The following is a 27,821-nucleotide window of genomic DNA, read 5'->3' as shown; positions in this document are numbered from 1 at the left end:
TGATTCCTGTCCATAAGCTTGTGTTTCAGGCTTCATTAAAGCCACCCAGAGGCCAAGCCTATCATGATCCAAACACACCATAAACCTTTCTCTTTTTTCTGATGTTTACTTTTTATGTGCTAGTTTGCTTCATGATCACGTCCTGTGTTCGTGATTATTTCTCCTCATACCATTTGGAGGCTTTTGCTTCCTTAGTAATCTTTTTTCAGAATTTCAAATATCAGAAATGTCACATGCTGTGCCAAGCATATACAGATATAAAAGCAGAATTTTATTAGTATATTTTTGTATTTAAAAATTAAAATATACATAATAAAAATAATACCAAATATCAAATTGTAGAAATATGGTGTGCAAATGTTTGACTAGTTTAATATTATAGTATTTTAAAATGTACCTTATATACTGTAAATAATTTAAATAATTTTAAATCTAAATATTAAAATCGTTAAATAGTAGGTGTACATATTAGCATTTTACATAATGCAAATATTTGTTAAAATATTTCAAATAAAATTAAAATAAACTACCAGTCAAAAGTTTTTGAACAGTAAGATTTTAAGGATGCCTTATCCGCTCACCAAGCCTGCATTTATGTGATCCAGAATACAGCAAAAGCAGTAATATTGTGAAATATTTTTACTATTTAAAATAACTGCTTTCTATATAAATATATTTTAAATTGTAATTTATTCCTGTGTTTAAAGCTAAATTTTCAGCATTATTATTTTAGTCTTCAGTGTCACACGATCCTTCAGAAATCATTCTAATATGCTGATTTGCTGCTTTAAAAACATTTTTATAATTATTGTTACTATAAATATTTAAAACAGTATGTTTTTTTCAGGATTCTTTAAATAGAAAGATCCGAAGATCAGCATTTATCTGAAATAAAAAGCTTTTGTAACATTATACACTATACCAGCTTGGAGTCAGTTTTTGGGGGAAAGGAATTATAGAAATTAATAGTTTTATTTAGCAAGGATGCTTTAAGTTGATCAAAATATATAATAAAGACATGTATAATGTTATAAACGATTGGGATTTCAGATAAATGCTGTTATTCTGATCTTACTATTTATCAAAGAAACTTTCTACTACAAAAAAAAATCTACTCAGCTGTTTTCAATATAATAATAAATGTTTTTGAGCAGCAAATCAGAACATTATAATGATTTCTAAAGGATCATGTGACTGGAGTAATTATGCAAAAAAATTCAGCTTTGAAATCACAGGAATAAATTACATTTTAAAACATATTCAAAAAGAAAACAGTTATTTTAAATAGTGAAAATATTTCAGAATTAGACTGTTTTTCCTGTAATTTGAATCAAATAAATGCAGGCTTGGTGAGCAGAATGAACTTATTTAAAAAACATTAAAAATCTTACTGTTCAAAACCTTTTGACTGGTAGTATACATATATATTTTTTAATAGAAGTCTTAGCTTTCTCGCCATGCATGTTGTCTGCTGAGTAAGAGGGATGTGTTTTTGTGGTCTGTGCCCTCTGACCAGATTAAATGCTTTGTCCCCGTCCGTTTGTAAAAGCAGGATTTGAATTTGACAAAAACGGGGGATCAGCACACCCCATAGTACTATTTAGCCAGAGGAGTCCTCCATTCTCCATATACACACATACATTGAGCACACATGTGCACATAACACAGATCCCCTCTGCCCTCCTCATCCCTCTACACAGCTAAAGGCAAGCCACAACAATACATACATTAATGCGCCCTCGTCCTCGTTTCAATAACTCAAGCACAAGCATTCAGCAAAGCACTCATTCAAAGAAATGAATGACCTTAAATAGAATATATTTACATTCACAATTTAAAATATATACAAAGAAGAAGCACACTTTCGCAGCAAAACGTTTATTTAGATGTATTTAAGTGCTGTAAAGATGGTAACGTATGCTGTAACTTTCTCTGTTGTGTATGTGTGTACAGGACATCCCACGCAAGGACTAAGAGTGAAGCAGCAGACCAGGCCGCACTTGCAGCATGTCAGGAATCAGACTTAGCCAGAGCTGTGGCTCATGAATTATCTCCAAGCTTCCATCAACCAGGTAAGTTACCGAAGAAAGGTTTTTATATTCCCGCACACACCCCCTCAAAATAAGGCTTAAGTATCCATGATGAAAGCCACCAGATTATAACCACACACCCTCACTTACATTCCTCACAACAGATACTTACCTTAGAACAGTGCAGAAAGACATGAATGGTTGAGTTTTTTTTTTTTTTTTTTTTTTTGACAGTGACATGACATTTTTCAGACTCTTTCTCACCCTAAATTTATCAGACTGATTGGCTGCTTACCTTTAGGATTTCTGACCTCTGTTTTGATTGTTTGACCTCTGCATGTCAGCGTAGTTCTCACTGTATTTTTTAGAGCATTTATGCCGAGTTCTGTCATAAAATTCTAGATGGCATAGGCTGATGTTTCGTTAATGCAAATTAATGATATTAACAGCGTTAAACTACTTGGCACAAGCTGATTGGTTTATGTTGCATGCGCAGCCAATGAGCTCACTGCTTTACATTTAAATGGCTGGTTAGCATTCACCAGAGCATTTCACAGCATGCTTCCTCTGAATCACTCCCCCTCCCCAGCTCCACTTGTTTAGATCTTCTACGGGTTATTATATATGCTGATTGTGCAGCAGCAGTATGTCCTAAATACTCACAGCACTGTATTGTCATATGCTTTGGCAGTAGAAAGCTCCTGTACTTGTTTTGCAGCAGCAGCAATTATGAAAAATTCAGCAGCATAGCAGATCTGTTCCGCCAAGAACAAATACATTAACATTGTCATATCCATTGCCACTACCATTACCATAATTTTCATTTTTTGGTGAAGTATTCCTTTAAATCAAGATATACTGAAAAGCAAAATTACATAAAATTTCTAACCCTATATATATATATATATATATATATAAAATGTTAATGTACTCAGGGTTGTGACTCGTGAGACAAAGAGCATGACAACTGCCTCAAGAATATGATTTATTTTATTTATTTATTTTTAGATTTTAATGTAAAAAATATTTTTAAATACAAACTTTGTCGGTTTTTGTAATGTAAATATACACATATAAAATATTCTATAAAATATTGGAATTTAAAAAAAATAAAGGTTATAATATTTATCTATATGTAACATTTAAATGCAGATCCTAGTTTTTTTTTTTAGAAAAAACAGTTTTGCAAGCTTAGTTTCTTAAATGCAGTGGGACTGGAAAGTGATTATTTTTATTACATAGTATTATTACATAGTATTTTTATTACATTTATGCATTTTGTCAGACAATTTTAAAGGAACTTCTATTTTGTCCATTAATGTTTGAAGCTACAGGAATGCATTTTAATGCATTTAAATCAATGCATTTAAATGCATTTAAATCAATCAAAATCTACAAAAGAACAATAACATGCAAGTGCTATGACAAGTCTCATTTAGCCTAATGCAGTACATGTATCAAGTTTTTTTTTTATTATACAATAAAAAAAATAGATAGAATAAAAAAGAAAAAGCAAGCTAGTGTTAGAGGCCTAAAAATAGATAGATAGAACACAAGAACAGGAAAGCTAGTGTTTTTATTTTATTTTTTTTAAGAAAACAAGCAGTATGTAAATGAATAGAGTATAAGTCTAAAAGGGCAAGTTTTTTTAAAGAATAGAATTAGAATAGAGAGTTTTCGGGCTAGAGGGCAAATAAAGATGGAAGAGATGTGTTTTTAGCCGATTCTTGAAGATGGCTAAGGCTGTTCGGATTGAGTTGGGCAGGTTTTCTTCAATATTGCACTTTTTAAACTTTGCACTTGTAGATTCACATGTAATTCTAATACTGATGTACTAGCGGATTAGGAACATTGTTTTTTATGTTTAATGATATTTTTATAATTTATTGTTCACAATGAGCATGTTACACAGCGAAAATAATTTTCTTACTCAGTATTTCTGACTTGTTTTTCACAAATATTTAAACATTCTTAAATCAAAACACATTTACGCTCTTAAAAATAAAGGTTCTTTATTGGCATTGATGGTTCTATGAAGAACCTTGAACATCAATGGAACCTTTCAAATGCAGAAAAGGTTCTTTATAGGCGAATAAGGTTCTTTAAATTTTTAAAATGTTCTTAAAAATGGCTCTTTTAGGAACCGTTCGCTTTTTAAACCTTTATTTTTGAGTGTACTTGAAAAGTAAAAGTACTTCAATCTGGTTTTCTAAACAAATTACCAAAATTAGGTAAGTTTATACTTAAAACTTCTTGATTTTTCTTGATTTAAAAGGATAGTTCACCCAAAAATGAAAATTCTATCTTTAATTATTCACCCTGATTTAGTTCCAAACCCCTAAGACCTTCATTCATCTTCGAAACACAAATTAAGATATTTTAACTACCTTTCATTTCACTACCTTCCTTACTAGCTTTCTAGGCCTTGAACGTGGCAGTTCCGTTGCTGTCTATGCAGGGTCAGAAAGCTCTCGGATTTAATCAAAAATATCTTAATTTGTATTCTGAAGATGAACAAAGGTCTTACGGGTTTGGAACGACATGATGGTGAATAATACTTGTTCATCAAATCATTTTTCCAGTCTACACTGACAGTCCTATTCAAAACAAATTAAGATTATCACTCAACATTACAGAGCACTAATATTAGTAGACTGTTCCTCTGTGATTGTTCTAGTTCCCTTTGGAAATACTTTCAACCGCAGCCAAAGAATGTCATCCATATCAAACCGAGAATGTTCTCTGGATGAGGAATGCGAGGCTTGTTGAGTGTGCCATGCGTACGGCACATTGCTATCAGTGAGCGGATTCAGATAAGAAGTGGGCATGTCAAGTTACAGCTCTATTGTGCCGCTCACCTCTCATGGAAAAGGTCCCAGAAACACTTCTCGGTTTTCAGAAGCAAACCCCACCCAAACTACAGCATAAACTCCTGCCAGCTGAGCACAGGGAGGTCAAGGGAGAAAGGTCAAACTCACAAGGGGCCTGGTACATAACCTTCTGCAGATCTATAACTGGAAATCACCTTCACGCTCATGTTAGACAGGATATGACTGTGCAAATGAAACATGTCTTACAGATACCTGTGAAATCTTTAGCTAGAGCCACTGGGGAGATAAAATCTTAATTAAACTGAGCTGTTTCGGGAGAACTACTGTTGCTCAGATTTGCTCAGAGCTCACTTTCTTTGTTCTGCCATTTATTTTTACTCTCTTAGTGACCTGATTTACCCTTTTGTCTAAACTACAACCCATTATTTGTGAAATCTAATGCCAGTTTGTTTAACACTACCTTATTCCGGCTTGTTCAGTGATGAGGCGAAACTGGTTTTGTAAGAATATGTAACATAAGATTGTGGCTATTTAAGACGAAGTGCACTTTTTCTTTGTATCTGTGGCCATTACATAACTGTTAAAAAAATGTTCTGTTTTTGATAGTCCTATGCTCACTTCTGCAGTTTATAATCTACAATACAGTAAAAAAGTTATATCAGGGGCATTTCCTCTGAGAAGTCATGGGAGGCAGTGCCTCCTCAAAATATTGGATGAGAAAAAATCTGTAATGTTACAAAATATAACATTGAAAGCTCTAAAAATCACTTGTTTTTCTAAAGTAACACTGTCCAACAGCAACACCAGCAGGTAAAATTACAGCGGGAGTCCCCGTCTCTCTTGCCTCCCCTGAGCTCATTGAGCTTTAACACACCCCCTAAAGTGTCCGGTGAGTTTGTTGGGGGGTAATTGAGAATGAATGGGGAAAATTCTCATGAAAGGAGACAACACCTCCCTCGCGATATGATTGGATATGACTGGTTATGTTCGGCTGTGATTGGTTCATGTGATAAATCCCGCCTCTTGTGTTTGTACACGTTCTGCATTGGCAAATCAGTCTGAATGAACAATATAATGGCGTTAATAGGAAGACTAATTTAAAACAGTAAGTAAACGACTCACATGCTTAGATATAACCACATTGTTGTCAGGGGTGCGTGCAGGAGTAGACGAGACGATAGACAATATTAACAAAGTACAATATATTTAATATAAATCGCCGAGTGGAACAAGGCTGGAACAAGGCAGGAACATACACGCACATCTAAATCACAAAAGGACCGACAGGGAACTGAAATCAAAGACAGACTTTTAAAGACAGACTAATTAACAAACACAGGTGACACAGATGACTAATAATTACAAGGACAGGTGCAGGGAATCACAATGACGAAGGGCTAAACCATATGACAGACCAACGGGGGGAAGACAAATGGGCAAAACCAATGACAAGACAGACAGAACTGTGACAATTGTTACGTCAAAATAAGACTTAAAATGACACGAAAACATGATCTGTGGGAGTTTTTTGTGAGTAATCAGCTTGTTGAAAATTGTCTGTGACCAATATTTACAAAGCTTTAATGACTGATGATCAGAAAAATAAAAAAATAGTTGATTGTAAAAAGAACAGCTGAACATATGTTCACATATTATATATTATACTATAAAATATGTTTAAATTGTTACAGCCTTGAGTTATTATTTTTAAATAAATGTAAAATGCTTAAAGTCACTAACTTGATGAGATTCATATTTGGCTTTAATACATAGAATATTGATTTTATTGTTAATGCAAAAATATGAACATATATATTTTTTTCTGATAGTGTAAGTAATGTTTATCTAACCAAGAAAATGTGACTTTTATTTTTTGACTTTATTTTTTTCAGGATTTTTTCATGAATAAAACGTACAAAAGAACAGCGTTGATTTGAAAGATTTTATCATAAATGTCTTTACTGTCAAGTATGGTAAATAAATGCATCCTTGCTGAATGTCTTTAAAAACAAATACAAATATACTGATCCCAAACTTTCAACAATCTATATACATTTCTGCAAAACTGAAGAAACGTACCTATATGTATGAATCACTGCAGTTTCCAGTTGATATGCACACTAGACGCAGTAAAACTCTGACAACTTTTATTCCTTTTTCACACAAAGTATGATTTACAGGTACAGAGTTTTGATTAATAAAGCTTAATTACATGCAAAATATTACGGTATGATTTCAAAACAATCTTAACATCCAGCGCAATTTGAAAACTGATACTTTTGAATGTTGTCATCTCATATACAGCTTCATATGCATGAATTTTCTAATTTAGTAGGTTTGCTCAGGAGCTCACCCGATACGACGTTGCACTTGAGTGATAAAGAGCTCCGGTAAAAACCCTGTGAAACTACGGTTAGACAAAGCAACTCAAATCCGCATAAGGAAGTTAAAATAGCACAGCTGCTTCAACAAATACGTTTTTATATCACTTCAGGTAAGTTTAGGGTTGTGTTTGGTTTAGGGGTTATTTGCAACACCATAGAGTATTAACCTTTAGCGACACTCCCTGGATATCTCAGTTCTAATGCAGCGTAATAAAAAACGTGGCAATGCCTGTACCAACATTAAAAAAAAACGTGTCACAGTCACATATTGAACAAGTTTTAGTGTCACTCTCTGGACATTTCACTTTAAAACTGCTGCAAAATGTGCAGTAAGGTATGTAATTATACATTGTTGCAGAAATGTATATAGAGGCACGTATTTTCATGAGCCTGGGTTGCAAACTTTTAAATAGTAGTATATGTAAATTTGCAAATAATACTACATTTTTGTTGATAAATGGAATTCATTGGTTATGTGTCATGCTTGATTCATTCAAACAGACAGGTTCATTTTGATAGTAGCGCTTTTGATAGTACAGATTAATCCAAGGGAGGATATAATTTGTTAATGAACCTTTAATAAGTGCCACTAGATTTAATGGCTAACACACTTGAGGTCACAGCCGCCATGTGTTTATTTAATACGATACGTTTTCAGTACATACCCTGCGTGCTAAAACTGGCCAGACATTCACATTTCAAGAGTTGCAAGTGTTAGCACTTCTCTGTTTATTTATTTAGGTGAGGTTTCTTTTACAGCACTCACATGCAATATGCTGCCCATAAGTAACCACACAGTCTGCTTGAACAAACACTGCAACCAGTTAAACAACAGTTTCAATGTAACATCAAACACTTTGAGCACCTATGCAGAATATTAGAATGATTTCTGAAAGATCATGTGACACTGAAGACTGGAGAAATGGTTGCGGAAAATTTTGACTTTTTTATATAAAGAAACAAACCTACTTCAATTTGAAGTGTCATATGAAAACAAAGTGGCTTTCTGATATGATCTGGCCTGATCCACCTGATCCCCAGTGTTGCCTGCTTCTCCCGCTAGCTCTCAAACATCACGCTCAGAGGAGTAAACACTAGCACTCGTAATTGACATTTCTGGCTTATGGCAGATTAGTGCAGAGGTTAAGTATGCCTTTGTAACACATCAGGAAAAAACACTGCACTGTCGCCATGGTTGTCTTTAGGCTCTGTTTGAAACGGTCTACCCGACGAGGTTTATAGAGTGACGTTAATTGCGCTATATTTGGAGCGAGTGTGTCCTTTACGGGGAGCTAGCAGAGGGATAGTTGGAATGGTCGGGAGCTGGAATGGCAGGACAGCGAGCAGGGCTCTAAGTGCAGCTGTCCATTCCTTCAGTCAGACGTTTTGAACCCTGACTGCACCTCCTCTTCCCAGCTCCCTTTAAATCACTCAATCACTGCCCATCTCTTCAATGCAAGGTGCACAGAGGACAGGTGCTACCCTGACCTTATGACCCTCAACAGTTCATCTCTTTTTCTCTATGCTGTTTCAGTCCAACCTTTATGGCTTAGATTTTGATGTACAGTTGAAGTCAAAATCTGCAAAATGTTCATTAATTTACCAAAATAAGAGGGATCGTACAAAATGCATGTTATTTTTTATTTAGTACTGACCTGAATACGATATTTCAGATGAAAGAGGATTACATACAGTCCACAAGAGAAAATAATAGTTGAATTTATAAAAATGACCACGTTCAAAAGTTTACATGCACTTGATTTTTAATACCTGAATGCCTGAAATGCCTGAGTTTTTTTGTTTGTTTAGTGATAGTTGTTCATGAGTTCCTTGTTTGTCCTGAACAGTTAAACTGCCCGCTGTTCTTCAGAAAAATCTTTCAGGTCCCACAAATTCTTTGGTTTTTCAGCTTTTTTGTGTATTTGAGCCCTTTCCAACAATGACTGTATAATTATAAGATCCATCTTTTCACACTGAGGATAAATGAGAGACTCATGCAACTATTACAGAAAGTTCAAATGCTCACTGATGCGTCAGAAGGAAACAATGCGTTAAGTGCCGGGGGTGAAAACTTTTAAAAAGAATGAAGATTTGTACATTTTTCTTACTTTGCCTAAATATCATTTTGTTTCATTTAATTATGCCCTTCAGAAGCTACAGAAGATACTTACATGTTTCCCAGAAGACTAAAATAAGTGAAATTTACTCAAATTTCAAAAGTTTTCACCCCCAGCTCTTAATGCATTGTTTCCTTCTGGAGCATCAGTGAGTGTTTGAACCTTCTGTAATAGTTGCGTATGAGTACCTCAGTTGTCCTCAGTGTGAAAAGATGGATCTTATAATTACACAGTGATTGTTGGAAAGGGTTCAAATACACAAAAATGCTAAAAAAAAAAAAAAAACACAAAATTTGTGGGACCTGAAGGATTTTTCTGAAGAACATAATCAAACAAGGGACCCATGAACAACTATCACTAAACAAAAAAACACACAGCTATGGATCATTCAGGTAACAACACAGTATTAAGAATCAAGCGTATGTAAACTTTTGAACAGGGTCATTTTTATAAATTAAACCATTTTCTCTTGTGGACTTTATGTAAATGTCTTTTATGTGCAATATCTCATTCAGGTCAGTACTAAATAAAAAAAGAACATGCATTTTGTATGATCCCTCTTATTTTGCCAAAATAACTAACATTTTGCAGATTCTGCGAGGTGTATGTAAACTTTTGACTTCAACTGTAGATCGACTACAAGTCAGTCTTTATTATTCCATCAGATGTCTGTCATGATGAAATACATTATGGTATGTTTCATAAATACTCATGAGGCTCCACTGGAATGAATTTATGAAGTGCTTAATAAATTCAGAACCCCCCTGTATCACATGCTGCTTTTATTAGGTTAGGGAGCCTATTATTATTCTTCACTATGTAGATAATAAACAAAAGGTTAAGGTTGATACACAGACTGTATCAGTATGTTTGTCGCGCTCCGTTGTAGCGTCTCTGAATTTGATCTATTGCATGTTAAGACAATGGTACCGCTCTTCAGTGTCATCCGCCCTCGTGTCAGGGGTAATTGAGTTGTGTCTCTTAACTGTGGGTGAAAAGATTTCATAATCCTTCTCATGTCATAAGAGAGGCCTTTGGATCTTTGTCAAATGCCTTATGCTGATTTTGAGCCTGTGAGGTTCTATTGCCACCACTTGTTTTTGGAGTTGAATTTCACATGACAACATGACAGTTCTCATTATACATCTTGATGCCTCATCATGTTGTGAGATCTTCTTTTATGGTAACAAGTAGGCCTACTTTCCAGTATTTTGTTACTTAATTAGTAAGTAGCATTGCTTGCGTTGTTACAATATACAAATCATTTCTAAATCAGTTTGTCTTTAGTTACAAATAATTCACTTAAAGGAGTAGTTCATCCAAAAATGAAAATTCTGTCATTAATTACTCACCCTCATGTCGTTCCAAACCCGTAAGACCCGTTCATCTTCAGAACACAATTAAGATATTTTTGATTAAATCCAAGAGCTTTCTGACCCTGCATAGACAGCAACGCAACTGAAACATTCAAACAGTATTCAAAGAATTATATTGTGTTATATGCATAAACTTAATTTTATGCTTTGTAATAATTATTGTTAATGTTAAAGAAATTAATGTAAAATATAATGACATTTAGATTTTCTATTATTGAAAATTTTATTAAGAATATGATTTTTTCATAACTGTGCAGCACAGGTGCCATAAATGAATCCACAAAGGCAGCGGATGTGATTGTGTAACTCCAGCACAACCTTAGAAGATGGGGCCTTTCCATCCCATCGACTATCAAATGAATTCCTCTCGTTATTGACGCTCTAATTTCTAATTTAAGGTCGGTGAGAGTGCAATGCTCCGGAGGATTTAAACAGACCGTTTTACCACATAGGCCGGTCTAGTGGTGCTGGAATATGGCCAGGATTATCCATTATTGCCGTCATCTGTGGATGCAAAGAAATATATTAGTCTTATAAACCTATGCGGTTGTTGTAGATTTTATATTACACTTTATTACAATAGGTTTCTCTGCATTCAACCTTTTTGCCTTACGTACCACAGTCAGCTCTATTAATTCTATTCAATTCATGTTTATTCAAAGAAACTTCACAGAAAATTGAAGTTATACTATACTTATACTATACTTTGTGACACTTAAGTTCCCCTTTTTTCAAATTTTACACTGGATAACATATAGTATGACCATTGATGCAAATAAAACATATTATAAATTGCATAGCTGCTATATTCCAATATATAAAACTGTAGAACCCTATGCTTATGCATATTACAGTTGAAGTGAAAAGTTTACATACAACTTGCAGAATCTGCAAATTGTTAATTATTTTACTAAAATAAGAGAGATCATACAAAATGCATGTTATTTTTTATTTAGTACTTTAGTATCCCATAAAAGACATTTACATATAGTCCACAAGAGGAAATAATAGTTGAATTTATAGAAATTACGCCATTCAAAAGTTTACATACACTTGATTCTTAATACGGTGTTGTTACCTGAATGATCCACAGCTGTTTTGTTTTTTTGTTTTGTTTTTAGTGATAATTGTTCATGAGTCCCTTGTTTGTCCTGAATAGTTGAACTGTCTGCCCACTTTATTTCAGAAAAATCCTTTGGGTCCTTACAAATTCTTTGGTTTTTCAGCGTTTTTGTGTATTTAAACCCTTTCCAACAGTGATTTTATGATTTTGAGATCCATCTTTTCACTCTGAGGACAACTGAGGGACTCATATGCAACTATTACAGAAGGTTCAAACGCTCACTGATGCTCCAGAAGGAAACACAATGCATTAAGAGTCGGGGGTGAAAACATTTGAAATTTGAAGATCAGGGTAAATTAAATGTATTTTGTCTTCTGGGAAACATTTAAGCATCTTCTGTAGCTTCTAAACGGCAGTACTAAATGAAAAGCAAAGATGTTTAGGCAAAATAAGATAAATGTACACATCTTCATTCTGTTCAAAAGTTTTCACCCCTGGCTCTTAATACATCCTTTTTCTCTTTGGAGCATCAGTGAGCATTGAACCTTCTGTAATAGTTGCATATGAGTCCCTCAGTTGTCCTCAGTGTGGAAAGATGGATCTCAAAATCATACAGTCATTGTTGGAAAGGGTTCAAATACACAAAAATGCTGAAAAACCAAAGAATCTGTGAGGAAAAAGGATTTTTCTGAAGAACAGCAGGCAGTTTAACTGTTCAGGACAAACAAAGGACTCATGAGCAATTATCACTAAACAAACTAACAAAAAAACAGCTGTGGATCATTCAGGTAACAACACAGTATTAAAAATCAAGTGTGTGTTAACTTTTAAACAGTGTAATTTCTATAAATTCAGCTATTATTTTCTCTTATGGACCATATGTAAATGTATTTTATGGGAAATATCATATTCAGATCAATAGTTATTAAAACAATAACATGCATTTTGTATGATTTCTCTTATTTTGTTAAAATAATTAACATTTTGCAGATTCTGCAAAGTGTATGTAAACTTTTGACCTCAACTGTGTGCTAGTTCGATGTTTGTTCATTTTATAGTAAAGCAGGATTTAATATTGAGATGACATAATGTATATTGTATGTGTTGTTTTGTTTAGCAAATACTAGTATTTTTCTTTATTTGTGCCATCCTAGGGTAGCAGTCCTCCACTTTCAGAGTCTTGCTTGAGGATTAAAGAGAGATCAAAGCAATCTTAGAGCATTATGTGGACTTTATTTTTAAGTTGCTCCGCAACTACAAGATTAACAGTTCTTGGCGTTGGTTAGAGAATAACACTACACACAAAGGCTTGTAACGTGAGACGACATATGATCAAAATCATGCTGAATGTTAATAGATACATGTTTTCTTTCATTAGTATGTGTTATGCTTAATGATTTTAAGAACAATTAAGTTTGTTAATAGCTGGTCATACAAGTATGTAAGTGTCTTGTGTAAATGATAGAGGAACAGGCTTGTGTGTTTAGCAGTGAACATGGTCCCTTTAGATCAGTAAATCATGCAAACAATGCCAGCAACTTGTGACAGGAGTTCAGCCTGAAACAGAAACAGAATGGACCATCCATAAAGCATGAGCTCTTATCATGTTATTGTGAGAAATGATCTTCAGAAGATACTTTAAGCTTTTTAATCATTAAGAATGCCCTCGCACTCTTTGAAGTCGGTCATCGTGGATGCCAGAGATGTCAAGTGAATTAAACTGCAGTTAAATTGTTTGGGCTTAAGCTAGTTGGAGCCATTCGATTTTCTCGGAAAGCTCTATTATGCAAACTCAGCACAGCGTCATTCATTGTTTTGCCATTACCCGTTAAGCGGTTTCACTAGTTAATTGATTCAGAATGGACAGAGGGTTTTTATTGACAGTGTGACAGAGTAAACTGTGTGGGGTTTTTTTTTTTTTAAGAATTACAACAATTTGCACACATTACAAAAGTGTTTTTTTTTTTTTTTGTGGGAATTGTCCAATTTCAATTTGAGAAATAAGAAATAATATGTATTGTATGTTATATAAATATAAATATTAAAATTTAATTCATATAATATTTATATTTAATTTGTGTAACCTTAAACAAATAATATTAATATCTGAATAAGTTATATTTAAATTTTATATTAATTTATTATATATTTGGATGTATGTGTATATTTATTGTATATATTTATTATATTTATTTACTTTATATTATTTTATGTATAACTTTATTTTTATATTTATATATATTTATATTTATCATGTGTATCTGTATATTTATTTTATACATGTATTGTTTATATTTATATTATATTTTCAATTTTATATATATTTATACATATCTTTTAATATATAGCCCAGCAATAAAAAACTTTAATTATAATTTTAATGTAACTATATATATATATATATATATATATATATATATATATATAATAAAATTCATATATTTGTTATATATGAAATTTATTAATCTGTAATATATTTATTTTAAATATTTATTATGTGAATGTGTATATTTATAGTATGAATGTATTTACTTTATATTATTTTCTATAAGAACTTATTATATATAACTATTTTATATATATATTTGTTTAATTTATATGATAATGATAATGTTAATGTAATTTAGATATTATATATATATATATATATATATATATATATATATATAATTAGTATAATTTAATATATTTTTGATGTTATATTTAACACACAAATAATCTAAATAAATGAATGTTTATTAGTTATAAATTAGTTTTATATTCATTTGTTATATATTTGGATATATGTATATATTTATTATATTTTTTTATTTTATATTTAATTTGTATTTATATGTAACTTTATGTTTTTATATTTATATATATTTATATTTTTATATTTTTTTATCTATAGCCCCCCGATGACCTGGGTGTATATATACAAAATATGAAGTTTGTTGTACCTTAAAATTATTTTATATATATATATATTTTTTTTTTTAAAGTTATTTACATAAATTTAATTGTGTAATTTATATTATATACTTTTAATATAACACACACACACAAATAATATAAATATGTGAAGAAGTGTTTGTATTAATTTGTCATATATGTGAATGTATGTATATATTTATTGTATATATTTGTTATATTTACTTTTTATATTTTAGAAATGTTATGTATTTACTTTTACTTTTTATATTTATTATTTACATGATTTTTTATATATATATATATATATATACTGTGTTGCACCTTATAAAATATTTTCATTTAAAAATATAAAAATAATATTATATTGTGTAAATAAAAAATATATTGTGTAATTTATATTATATATTTTTGATAGAACATAGTTATTTATTTAATGATTCATGTATTAATCAATAGCCATGTTGACCTATGACTAGGCAAAAATGTAAGTTTGGTGGCCTGTCAAAAATGATTTTCTGTAATGTTCTTAGGTTTTTACAAACATATGTTGGCTGCCTTTTGTGATTTATAATTTCTCTGACTTCCTATAACATTTTATCCCTTCCCTACAGGACTTGAATACATCAAACAAAAGTTCAGTGAGCCAGTGGAGGAGATCAAGGAAGAAGCACCTAAAGAGGAGGAGAAGGTGAAGGAGGAGAAGAAGCCTTCCGGCAGCCCTTTCTATCGGCGCGGCACGACTCCAAGCCACTCTCCTGCCCAGAGCCCAACCCCGTCACCTCCTCAATCCCCTCAAAAGAGCCAGCCGCCCAACCCCAGCGTCAGCCGCAAGATAAGCAAAGACAACAGCAGCGTAGCCCGAAAGATAAGCAAGGACAGTAGTAGTGTCGCTCGCAAGATAAGCAAAGAAGAGAGAGCCTCCATTGTGGCAGAGATCACCAAAGTATCTGCCCCTCCTCCTGTACCGGCCATCAAGCTACAGGACGTGCCCCCACCAAAGCCCCCCAAGGCCCTTGAACCCCAGCCCAAACCTGCCAGCACAGGTAACGGCCAGCTACACGCTGCTTATCACAGTTACTACGTCAAGCCGGTGGTGAAGTTGCCTCCACCAGAGGAACCAGAAGATGAAGAGCCTGAGATGACGCAGTCTAGCCTGGCCAGGATGCCTCCACCACCCAAAATGGTCAGGACACCCACTCCCAAACCAGATCCCAAGATCAGGAAACAAGAGTCTATCAAACCAAAGAGCTTAGCTGACACCAAGAAAGCCAGCATAGATATGGCTGACGAAACCGTAGCGGAAGAATCTGTAAGTGTCACATTTATACAGTCAAGCCAAAATTTATTCAGACTCCTTCACATTATCACAGTTTATTCACTATAGTTTAGAAAATGGTAATAATGTATGACAATAACTCATAGTTAAATTGTGTCAGAACAAATTCATCTTTGATAACTTTTATAGAAAGGTATGTAATGAATTAGGTTGAATAGCTGTCAGCTGTTAAATTTAGGCACACAATTAGATAATACCAATTTAGATTAAACAATTACCAAGCAATCCAGAACAAAAAAATACAGATAATTTACTCACCCCCTTGTCATCCATGTCTTTCTTTCTTCAGTCAATAAGAAATTATGTTTTGTTGAGGGAAACATTTCAGGATTTTTCTCCATACACTCTTAAAAATAAAGGTGTTTAACAATGCCATGGAAGAAACTTTTTTGTCTAAATGGTTCCATAAACAGTGTTGGGGTAACGCATTAGAAGTAACACAAGTTACGTAATAATATTACTTTTTCCAAGTAACTAGTACAGTAACGCATTACTAATTCAGCTCACTCACTAAACAGATACAGAATTCCTCAAAATGAATAAAAACAGTGAAATTCAATACAAACCTGCAATAATTAAATATGTTAAATAATACAAATATTCTTTATGTATTTAATCCCGTTTTATTAACTGATGTCTTTGCTGCCAACCTTCAATGATCCAATTCATCCATACTAATAAGCAAAAATATATAATCTAAGATAATCTAACATTTGTTTTCCCTTTTTTATTGCTGACATTTTTTCTTCTGTGGTCTACTGTCCAGACATGAATTTACTTTTTCTAAGCCTGAGGCTTTTAGTGTAAAAAGGCTTTAACATTTGCCAAAAATAGAACTTTTTATATTAAAAACGAACAAGCAAGCCCTGCCCACATTTAAAAAGTAATGCAAAAGTAACGTAACACATTCATTTCCATAAAAAGTAACTAAGTAACGTAAATAGTTACTACTTTAGGGAGTAACTCAATATTGTAATGCATTACAAATGTCTCTAAATGTCCCAGCCAAGGAAGAAGGGTCTTATCTAGCGAAACGATTGGCCATTTTCTAAAAAAAAAAGACAATTTATATACTTTTTAACTTCAAATGCTTGTCTTGGTCTAGCTCTGTGTGAACTCTGTGTATTCTGGTTTAAGACAGTTAGGGTATGTCGAAAAACTCCCATCTCATTTTCTTCTCCAACTTCAAAATCATCCTACATCGGTGTAAAAGTACTGACCCAGTGTTTACAAAGTAAAGGTGCAAAGAAGATCAAACACCCTTTACAAAAAAAGGTAAAATGGCAATGTAAGATGATTTTGAAGTTCTTCTGTGGTCTACTGTCCAGACATGAATTTACTTTTTCTAAGCCTGAGGCTTTTAGTGTAAAAAGGCATTTACATTTGCCAAAAATAGAACTTTTTATATTAAAAACGAACAAGCAAGCCCTGCCCACATTTAAAAAGTAATGCAAAAGTAACGTAACACATTCATTTCCATAAAAAGTAACTAAGTAACGTAAATAGTTACTACTTTAGGGAGTAACTCAGTATTGTAATGCATTACTTTTAAAAGTAACATTTCCCAACACTGTCCATAAAGAACCGTTAACATCTGAAGAACCTTTCTGTTTCACAAAAGATTCTTTGTGGTGAAAGAAGGTAAGAAAGAGATGCTTCTTTAAAGAACCTTGACTGAATGGTTCTTTGTGGAACCAAACATGGTTCTTCTATTGCGTCACTGTGAAGAACCTTTCAAAACACCTTTATTTTTAAGAGTTTATGGTGTGCTTCTATGGTGCCTGAGAGTTTGAACTTCCAAAATGCATTTTAAAATGAACCTTCAAATGTCTCTAAATGTCCCAGCCAAGGAAGAAGGGTCTTATCTAGCGAAGCGATTGGACATTTTCTAAAAATTTTTTACAATTTATATACTTTTTAACTTCAAATTCTTGTCTTGGTCCAGCTCTGTGTGAACTCTGTGTATTCCGGTTCATGACAGTTAGGGTATGTCGTAAAACTCCCATCTCATTTTCTTCTGCAACTTCAAAATCATCCTACATCGCTGCAAAAGTACCGACCCAAAGAAGATCATACACCCTTTACAAAAATGGCGATGTAAGATGATTTTGAAGTTGGAGAAGAAAATGAGATTGGAGTTTTTCGACATACCCTAACTGTATTGACTCAGAATAGAGTTTACACAGAGCTAGAAAGACAAGCATTTGAGGTATATAAATTGTATTTTTTTTTTTTTTATCAGAAAATCAGAAATTGTTTTGCTAGATAAGACCCTTATTTCTTGGCTGGGATTGTTTAGAGTTCTTTAAAGCTGCATTTTCTGAACATATCTGCTGTCTGAATAACTTTTGATTTGAAGTACAGATGTGTGTTTTATGGATTGTTGCTGGAGTTGTTACATCATGTGTCTTTTTACCCAGGGTCCTAACTCAATTTTGGTGGCCATGGTGATGCTTTTGAATATTGGATTGGCAATCATTTTTGTCCATTTCCTTACATGAAACACTACCATCTCAGGTAAACTTTATCTTTATACATTATACTTGCTTTTTCAACGCTGTGAATGACAAAGAATATTGAAGTAGGTTTAGTAAGAAACTAGAATTTCAGTTTTTCTACTTCAGAATGTCACATTTGATTCAGCCTGTTACTTTTTGTTTCTTTGTTTTTGTTTGTGAAATTTACAAGCAGTTTCTGAGTTAAAATTGTTTGTACACAAGATTTTTTTAGTATAACGTTTAATGGTTTGAGGTCAGTTTTTTTTAAATGTTGATGTTGAATGATAATTTATACATTTGTAATGTTAGAAAACATTTTAATTTTCTAATCACGGTTTCCACAAAAATATTAAGCAACGCAACACAGATAATAATAATAATAAGTGTTCTTAAGCAGCAAATCAACATATTAGAATGATTTCTGAAGTATCATGTGACTATGAAAATTGAGCTTTGCTATCACAGAAATAAATTAAAAAATTTTTACTTTTTATCTCACAATTCTAACTTTTTTTGTCAGAAATGCATGTTATAAACAAATTTGTGAGAAAGTCAGAATTGTAAGATAAAAACCAGCTATTCAGACTTTTTTCTCGCAAATACAAGTTCGTATCTCACAATTCAGACTTTTTTCTTGCAATTGTGAGTTTATATCTCATAGTTCTGACTTTTTCCATTAGAATTGTGAGATATAAACTCGCTTGAGTTATTAAGGTAAAAAGACTGATATGCTCAGAATTTCAAGTTTATTTCTCAGAAATTTGTGAGTTTATATCTCAAAATAAAGATAATTAAATTATGATATAAACTCTCAATTCTGACTTTTCTCAGAATTACGTTATGTAAACTCGCCATTGCAAATTACAAAGCCAGAATTGCGAGATATGAACTCACAAATCTTACTTTTTTCTCAGAATTATAGTATAGTCTCACAATTGTGAGAATGTCATAATCGTGAGATAAAAACTAGCAATTCTGACTTTTGAGTCTGTATCTCACAATTCTGAGGTTTTTTTCACAATTGCGAGTTTATCTCTCATAATTCTGACTTTTTTTAGAATTGCGAGTTATTAGTTCCAATTTTGATGGGAAAAAAACTGTTCTCAGAATTGCAGTTTATATCTTATTTTGAGTTCATGTCTCAAAATAAAGATAATGAAATTATGATATAATCTCACAATTCTAACTTTTAGAATTGCGTGATAAACTCACAATTGCGAGAAATCAGAATTATGAGATAAACACTAGAAATTCTGACTTTTTTTCTCGCAACTGCAAGTTTATATCTCACAACTTTTTTTCTCTGAAGTGTGAGATATAAACTTGCAACTGCAAGTTTTTAAGTCCAATTTTGATTGAGTGGGAAAAAACTGTTCTCAGAATTATGACGTTATTTCTCAGATTTTGAGAGTTTATATCATGCAGTTCTGACTTTATTCTTAGAATTGTGAGATATAAACTCTAAAAAAAAATAGTCAGAATTGCAAGTTTGCATTACGTAATTCTCAGAAAAAAAAGTCAGAATTGCAAGATAAAAATTTGCAATGACCTTACGTAAAGCAAGCGGAATTCGTTGATGGATTTGACAGTGTGATTTATAGATAAGTATTTCAAATGTAGGCTATTATATACATGCGCACACACACATAGGATTTTTCTTACCGTCTTTTGGGGGTATCTTGCTTTTGGACCAGTCAGATACAAAACTTTCATTTAAACGACTATCAAATTAGTCATTGCACACATCCCTAATATATACCTAGGGTTTCATTTTTGGGTGAACTATCGCTATAATTCTGAATGACATTTGTCATAATTCTACAGTTTAGTTTGAAGCCAACATCCAAAACACCTGCTAGCTTCAGCCTCCGTGACAACCAGCCCCATCTGCATGTTTATAGATGCACTGTATCTTTTAACCCTGTATTACATTTATTCCTTTAGCTGTGGATGGTGACCCAAACAGTGTCAATGACCTTTCTGAAATCCAAATGGCACCAGGCAGTCTCCAGAGGGCAGAGGGAGCAGAAGAATCAACATATGGGGGTTTGAAACCCAGAGCATCATCCTTGAGAATGACGTGGTCTAATATCATGTGGCTCTGGCAAAAGAGATGAAAATATTCTGGGGGGAAAAATTACCATTCAAATGGAAACCGGAGAAGAGAATGCAGTGCAACGCGACTCTTATCTGCTGACGGAAAGCCTTAATATCAGCCACTCCATAGGTCTCTGGCAGAGACTTAACTGGAAATGTTTGATGATGCACTTTTGCGTGATGGGCAAGAGCAGCTGCCTTACTCATTTACCATCTGACGTGTAACTGGGAGATGTGCTCGCAGTGCCAGAGGAATGCGTTCAGGGGGCTCTGCTGCAGCGGGCGTACGTTCCAGCCTGGCCCGAGGAAACCGAACGCGCACACCAGCGTCACTCATCCGTCTTACACCCTTTACCGTTTCTTCTAGCATCTCCTACGTTCTTCTCGGAAGCTCTCGAACCGATGCTCCCTACTGTACTCATCACGTTTCGCTTTTTGTTTTAATGTACCGTTCTTTCTTTCCTTTACGTTTGTTAACCTCATTGAAAACCGTGTTTGAGTTTAATGCGACGCAAAATCACTCCCACCTTTTTTGTGAGTATTTCAAATCCAGAGAGAAAATATGATATTATTTATTAAAAATGTGCAATATGATTTATTTTTACACTTATTTAAAACAGAGTTGTTAATTGTTCACCACCGGGGGCACTGTAGTTCTGTCCCAGAATTTGAGAAATGTCAAAGAATTGAAACGTTCAGGTACGATACAAAATTAAGGGATAGTGGTTTCCCGCTTTTCGTTGATCACGTCCATTCAGATCATGGCAAAACCAATCAAAAAGTCTTATAAAGTGTGTTATTTATTGAATTCTGGGAATTGACTGTTTGTCGTGTTATGTAAATTAAGCCTATGCCATTGTGCATGCGATGTTGTGCAAGAGTTATTGTGCGTCAGATGTCAGGTTTGACGTGTGACAGCAGGTGAGATGTTTTGGGGGGGGGGGAAAGATGATGTTGAGGGCTTGCTTGCATGTTTGTGACCTTGGATGCTTTAGATATCAAAAGTCAGGTAGTGCCACAGTCGGGTGGCACTAGAGGAAGTAGGACGTTGCCTTTAAGAGTCTTTAACAGTACTTCAGTTTACCTCAAACTACATGGAAAAGGAAATAAAAGCCTCGTATGAGATGAAGTCTTTGTCTTAAATCATAGTATGCAAATTCTGACTGACACAGTCAATGGGAAATCATTTTAAATGTGCCACTATATTGTAAAATTAGTTGTTTTTGGTACATCTCGAAATTTTCCCTTTAATTTGTTATTCTTATATTTGTGCATTTTCCCTCTTCAGAAGGTTTATTAAGGATTTATTTATTCTATATAGCATTCTAGATATCGTTTCTAGTGTTTGGTGAGTGTACAAGGGCTTGGAAAACTCAGTTCTCTTCTTCAAACCTTGCTTTTAGTTTTCGTTTGCATGGGGTCTTTAAATGCATTAACGCCTGTATCTTTGATTTAAAAACGAATCTGAGGTCAAATATGTTTATTTAAGGCATAAAAAATTCTCTTGAAGGACGTGTTTCATTTGGTTGGATTTCAGTTCTGTGCAACAATGCAGTGCAATGTGTACGGGCTCTTTTTATATGTTTTCTGAAGGGAGTTGTGAGCTCTTGTGTTAACAGGGCAGGATGTGGAATTATTTTTCTAAACACAAATGTTGCACAAACAAACAAAAAAAGCATTTATATACTATATAAGGTTTATTCTATTTATAAGCATTTTTACAGAGCACAGCCATTACAATATGAAGTCTATGATATTTTTCTATAGAAATGCACAATTGTATTTTGTCAGAAGCAGTATAGCTCCTTTATATCAAGTATTGCATCTCACACATCATCAGAATTAAGACTCGAAACACTATATGATTCAATGTGATTTGAAACGCTAAGGATGCGGGAATCCTTTTTTGAACCCTTGAATGCAAAAAACTCATCTCTGTTTCATTTCAAGCCCATAGAGCCCCACGTATTTCTGTAATTTGAAAAGTTATGGTATTTATCTGTATAATAAAAAAAATGTTATGCCTTGTAAGTCTGATTTCTCCATGATTTTTTTTACTGTGCTATGATAACACATTTACAGTTGAGGTCAAAAGTTTACACACACCTTGCAGATTCTGCAAAATGTTAATTATTTTACCAAAATAAGAGGGAGCATATAAAATGTATTTAGTACTGACCTGAATAAGTTTTATAATAGTTGAATTTATAAAAATGGCCCTGTTCTAAAGTTTACATACACTTGATTCTTAATACTGTTGATACGGAACGATCCACAGCTGTGTTTTTGTTTAGTGATAGTTGTTCATGAGTCCCTTGTTTGTCCTGAACAGTTAAACTGCCCGCTGTTCTTCAGAAAAATTCTTCAGGTCCCACAAATTCTTTGGTTTTTCAGCATTTTTGTGCATTTGAACCCTTTCCAACAATGACTTTGTGCTTTTGAGATCCATCTTTTCACACTGAGGACAACTGAGGGACTTATATACAACTATTACAGAAGGTTCAAACACTCACTGATGCTCCAGAAGGAAACATGATGCATTAAGAGCCGGGGGTGAAAACTTTTGAACAGAATGAAAATGTTTAACTTTTTCCTTTTTTTGCCTAAATATCATATTTTTCTCACTTGGTACTGCCTTTCAGAAGCTACAGGAGATACTTACATGTTTCCCAGAAGACAAAATAAGTTCAATTTACCCTGGCTCTTAATTCATCGTGTTTTCTTCTGGAGCATTTGAACCTTCTGTAATAGTTGCATATGAGTCCCTGACTCAAATACACAAAAATGCTGAAAAAACAAATATTTTGTGGGACCTGGATGATTTTTTGGTTTGTTTTTACATCTTTTTTAACTTTTTAATTATTATTTTAGGTTTGTAAAGCTCTTTGAGATGCTTCTTTTAAAGGCACTATATAAAATAAAGTTTATTATTGTTTTTTTTTTTCTTTTTTCTGAAGAACAGTGGGCAGTTTAACTGTTCAGGACAATCAAGGAGCTCATGAACAACTATCATTAAAAAAAAAAGCAGCTGTGGATCATTCAGGTAACAACACAGTTTTACGAATCACGTGTATGTAAATTTTTGGGCTATATGTAAACATCTTTTATGTGAAATATCTAATTCAGGTCCCTCTTAATTAGTCAAATAATTGATATTTTGCAGATTCTGCAAGTTGTATGTAATCTTTTGACCTCAATTGTATGTACTGACTCTGAATTACTGAATGAAATTGTGTTCACTCTGTTTTTCCTTTATTTAGTTGGGAAATTCTGGACAATGCTTGCAATGCTCAAGTTCAGGTTATGTCAGAAAAGCACTAAATGGCTAGTATTAAGTTTCAATCGTTTTAAATGCTAAAGTGAATTTAGGTATCAGTATAAAAAAATTGGTAGTCATTTTGAGATGTTTCTTAAACTACTGCTAACAATATTAACAATAAATGTAAACATTTAAACAGTTCACAGAAAGTTTGATTGACAGGCAATCTGACCAATCATAGCACCAAATCTGACATTTTTGTCTGACAAACAAACCAGACAGGAGAGTAAATTAATGCTGGTGGATGTAAACTTGAAAAATGTGTATTGACATCTTTCCATGTTTGAAACTAGATGTTCATTCATGTTTATTTAAAGCTATAACTAGTAAAGAGGAAGAGATTATCAATTCACATGCATCTTAAACTGAGGCACTACAGCGACCTGTCACGAGTCACGATACACTAAAAAGCCAAAACGGTATTTATTGTTTGAGTTTCTTAAAAATTAAAACATTTGAAAGCTGAGACTTTGTTTCATACCTAAAGTAACCTGCTCTGTCTTGTCTGTCGGCGCACTGTCAGTGTCCGCTTTTTTCTGCTATGTATTTTTCTCCAACGTTACTATGAGCTGCGTCAGAGCGCCATGGTTGGTGGGACATTACAATAACAAACGGCGCAGGTCTTTGCGAAATATTCAATATCAGCTAAATTAAAAATCTCATAGAAAAACATGCAACCAATAATCAGTATGGTACTGGTTGCAAACAGTGGTGACGGTTTTTGTGAGCGGAGCCTCAAAAGCCTCGCAGTCTATAGAAGCGATGGAATAAAAGAATAAAAAAAAGGTAAATTTGAGTGTATATTTTAAAATTCTGACTTTATTCTCATGGATTTGACCCATTTCCCTCCACTTGTTACCAGTGTTTTTCTTCCATCACAATGTGCACGCATCTGCAAGTGACGTAACTGTGATGTCTACTCCGAATTGGTTTTATACGTTATAATCCAGAGCATGTTGCTCTGAACCCTCTGACCTTTTAAAATACTCTCAGGGTTTCACTTTTGCATGACTAAATGTAGACACACATAGCGTGAGCGCTGTGCTCCACACTAAAGAATCAGTTTCACATGTGTAATCTTAAACGTCTTCAGAGGCCAAAGCTCTAGCAGCTTCTAAAAAGTGAATGTAAAGTGTTGCTGAAATTGGATTAAGACTAGTAAGCAGTGAAGGGATATAGCTGGTTATGTGTTTTCCTAAAACAGAGTTGTTAAGACGTTAACATAAGCAAAATTATATTTCTGTGTAGATTAGCCGCATTGTAATAATAGCCCCATGGTTTCTACTTAGTAGACAGTCTAATGGATTATATGTAGTGAATCACCCTTGTGCCCTTAGTTGTAAGCACTCTTAGCAAACCAACGTCTTGAATGTAACGTACTTGGCAAATGACTCACATACTGGTAGTCTAAACAAACCTGGGCTCCGCTTTCCTGACATAAACAGCTGTCAGAATGTAAAACACGTACATCTAGATTGTTTCATACAATAAACAGCATTCCACATTGACCTTAGTTTACAAATTCTATTAGACCAAAGAAATTGTGATGTATGGTTCCCAGGGACTAGCTTTCCTGTGTTTATTTTGTAATGCCCACTGGATGTGATCAGGTCTAATTAATTCTAGGAATTTGCTGTAAGCCGTCATTAATTAAAACAGGGAATTGCAGACAGTGGTTTTGTATTGGATTGTCTATATTTTAGACCCCTGCCTTTGCAGTATTTTTATATTATTTGTCATCTCATCAAATCAAACTTTTGTCCTTTATTATGTCATTTCACAAACATACAGTATCTCACAAAAGTGAGTACATCGCTCACATTTCAGCAACCATTTTAGTATATCTTCTCAAGGGACAATACTATAGAAATGAATCTTGGATATATTTTAGAGTAGTCAATGTGCAGCTTGTATAGCAGTATAGATTTACTGTCCTCTGAAAATAACTCAACATACAGCCATTATTGTCAAAATAGCTGGCAACAAAAGTGTGTACACTCTAAGTGATAACAGCAACATCATGTTTATGTTTTTGTCTGCTTAACAGGACCATACAAAGTTGTGTATCTTGTATTAGAGCAGTTAAAATGAGGTGCTTTAAGTACAATTCTCTCACACTGACCACTGGATGTTCAACATCACCTCATAGCAAAGAACTCTCTGAGGATTTTTGCTCTCCACAAAGATGGCCAAGGCTATTAGAGGTTCAGTAACACCCCGAAACCGAGTTACACTACAGTGGTCAGGGTCATACAGAGGTTTTCCAAGATGGGTTCCATTCGGAACAGGCCTTGCCAGGGTCAAACAATGAAGTTGAGCACTCGCTCTGTGCGTCAGGTGCAGAACCTGGCTTCAAAAAACAGATGCAAGTGTTCTGCAAGCATTGCTTTAAAGGTTGCAGAAGTAGAAGGTCAGCTTGTCAGTGCTCAGACCATACGCCACACACTGCAACAAGTAGGTTGGCATAGGCATCGTCCCAGAAGGAAGCCTCATCAGAAGCTGGCTCACAAGAAAGCCCGCAAACAGTTTGCTGAAGACAACCTGTCCAAGAGCATGAATTACTGGAATTGGAATTGTTGCTCTCCACAAAGAGTTTCATTAACACCTTGAAACCGAGTTACACTACAGTGGTCAGGGTCATTCAGAGGTTTTCCAAGATGGGTTCCTTTTGGAACAGGCCTTGCAAGCGTTGATTAACGAAGTTGAGCACTCGTTCTGTGCGTCAGGTGCAGAACCTGGCTTCAAAAAACAGATGCAAGTGTTCTGCAAGCATTGCTTTAAAGGTTGCAGAAGTAGAAGGTCAGCTTGTCAGTGCTCAGACCATACGCCGCACACTGCAACAAGTAGGTTGGCATAGGCATCGTCCCAGAAGGAAGCCTCATCAGAAGCTGGCTCACAAGAAAGCCCGCAAACAGTTTGCTGAAGACAACCTGTCCAAGAGCATGAATTACTGGAATTGGAATTGTTGCTCTCCACAAAGAGTTTCATTAACACCTTGAAACCGAGTTACACTACAGTGGTCAGGGTCATTCAGAGGTTTTCCAAGATGGGTTCCTTTTGGAACAGGCCTTGCAAGGGTTGATTAACGAAGTTGAGCAATCGTTCTGTGCGTCAGGTGCAGAACCTGGCTTCAAAAAACAGATGCATGAGTGCTGCCAGCATTGCTTTAAAGGTTGCAGAAGTAGAAGGGCAGCTTGTCAGTGCTCAGGCCATATGTCACACACTGCAACAAGCCATTTTGCATAGGCGTCATCCCAGAAGGAAGCCTCATCTGAAGCTGGCTCACAAGAAAGCCCGCAAACAGTTTGCTGAAGACAACCTGTCCAAGAGTGTGAATTACTGGAACCATGTCCTGTGGTTTGATGAGACTATAAGATAAACTTGTTTGGCTCAGATGGTGTCCAGCATGTGTGGCGATACCCCGGTGGTGGTAGCATTATGGTCTGGGGCTGCATGAGTGCTGCTGGTACTGGGGAGCTGCAGTTCATTGAGGGAAACATGGATACATTCTGAAGCAGAACATGATGCCTTCCCTCCAGAAACTAGGCCGAACGGCAGTTTTCCAAACATGATAACGATCCCAAACACATCACCCACCAAGATGACAACTGCCTTGCTGAGGAAGCTGAAGGTGAAGGTGATGGGGTGGTCAAGTATGTCTCCGGACCTGAACCCTATTAAGCACCTGTGGGGCATCCTCAAGCATAAGGCGGTGAAGCACCATGTGTCTAACGTCCAGCAGCTGCGTGACGTCATTATAGAGGAGTAGAAGAGGATCCCAGCAACAACATGTGCAGCTCTGGTCAATTCCATGCCCAGGATGATTAAGGCAGTGCCAGATAACAATGGTGCTA

The 27,821-nt window shown here is 34.5% G+C and overlaps 1 protein-coding gene across 1 annotated transcript in view; it reads left to right on the top strand.

Annotated features, from left to right (window-relative positions):
• Positions 1-22,679, top strand: part of jph1a (junctophilin 1a) — a 50,442-nt gene extending 27,763 nt beyond the window's left edge. Inside the window, exons 3-6 of the mRNA XM_073831054.1 lie at positions 1,954-2,072; positions 15,329-16,026; positions 18,474-18,570; positions 20,496-22,679. Of these exons, the coding sequence (XP_073687155.1) occupies positions 1,954-2,072; positions 15,329-16,026; positions 18,474-18,554 (898 nt within the window). The 3' untranslated portion in view covers positions 18,555-18,570; positions 20,496-22,679. The remainder of the gene's footprint in view (positions 1-1,953; positions 2,073-15,328; positions 16,027-18,473; positions 18,571-20,495) is intronic.
• The last annotated feature ends 5,142 nt before the right edge of the window (positions 22,680-27,821 follow it).

This window comes from Garra rufa, chromosome 24, assembly GCF_049309525.1.
Source record: "Garra rufa chromosome 24, GarRuf1.0, whole genome shotgun sequence".
NCBI classification, from domain to species: domain Eukaryota; kingdom Metazoa; phylum Chordata; class Actinopteri; order Cypriniformes; family Cyprinidae; genus Garra; species Garra rufa.
The sequence above is the reverse complement of the archived record's forward strand: the minus strand, read 5'-3'. Positions and strand labels throughout refer to the sequence as shown.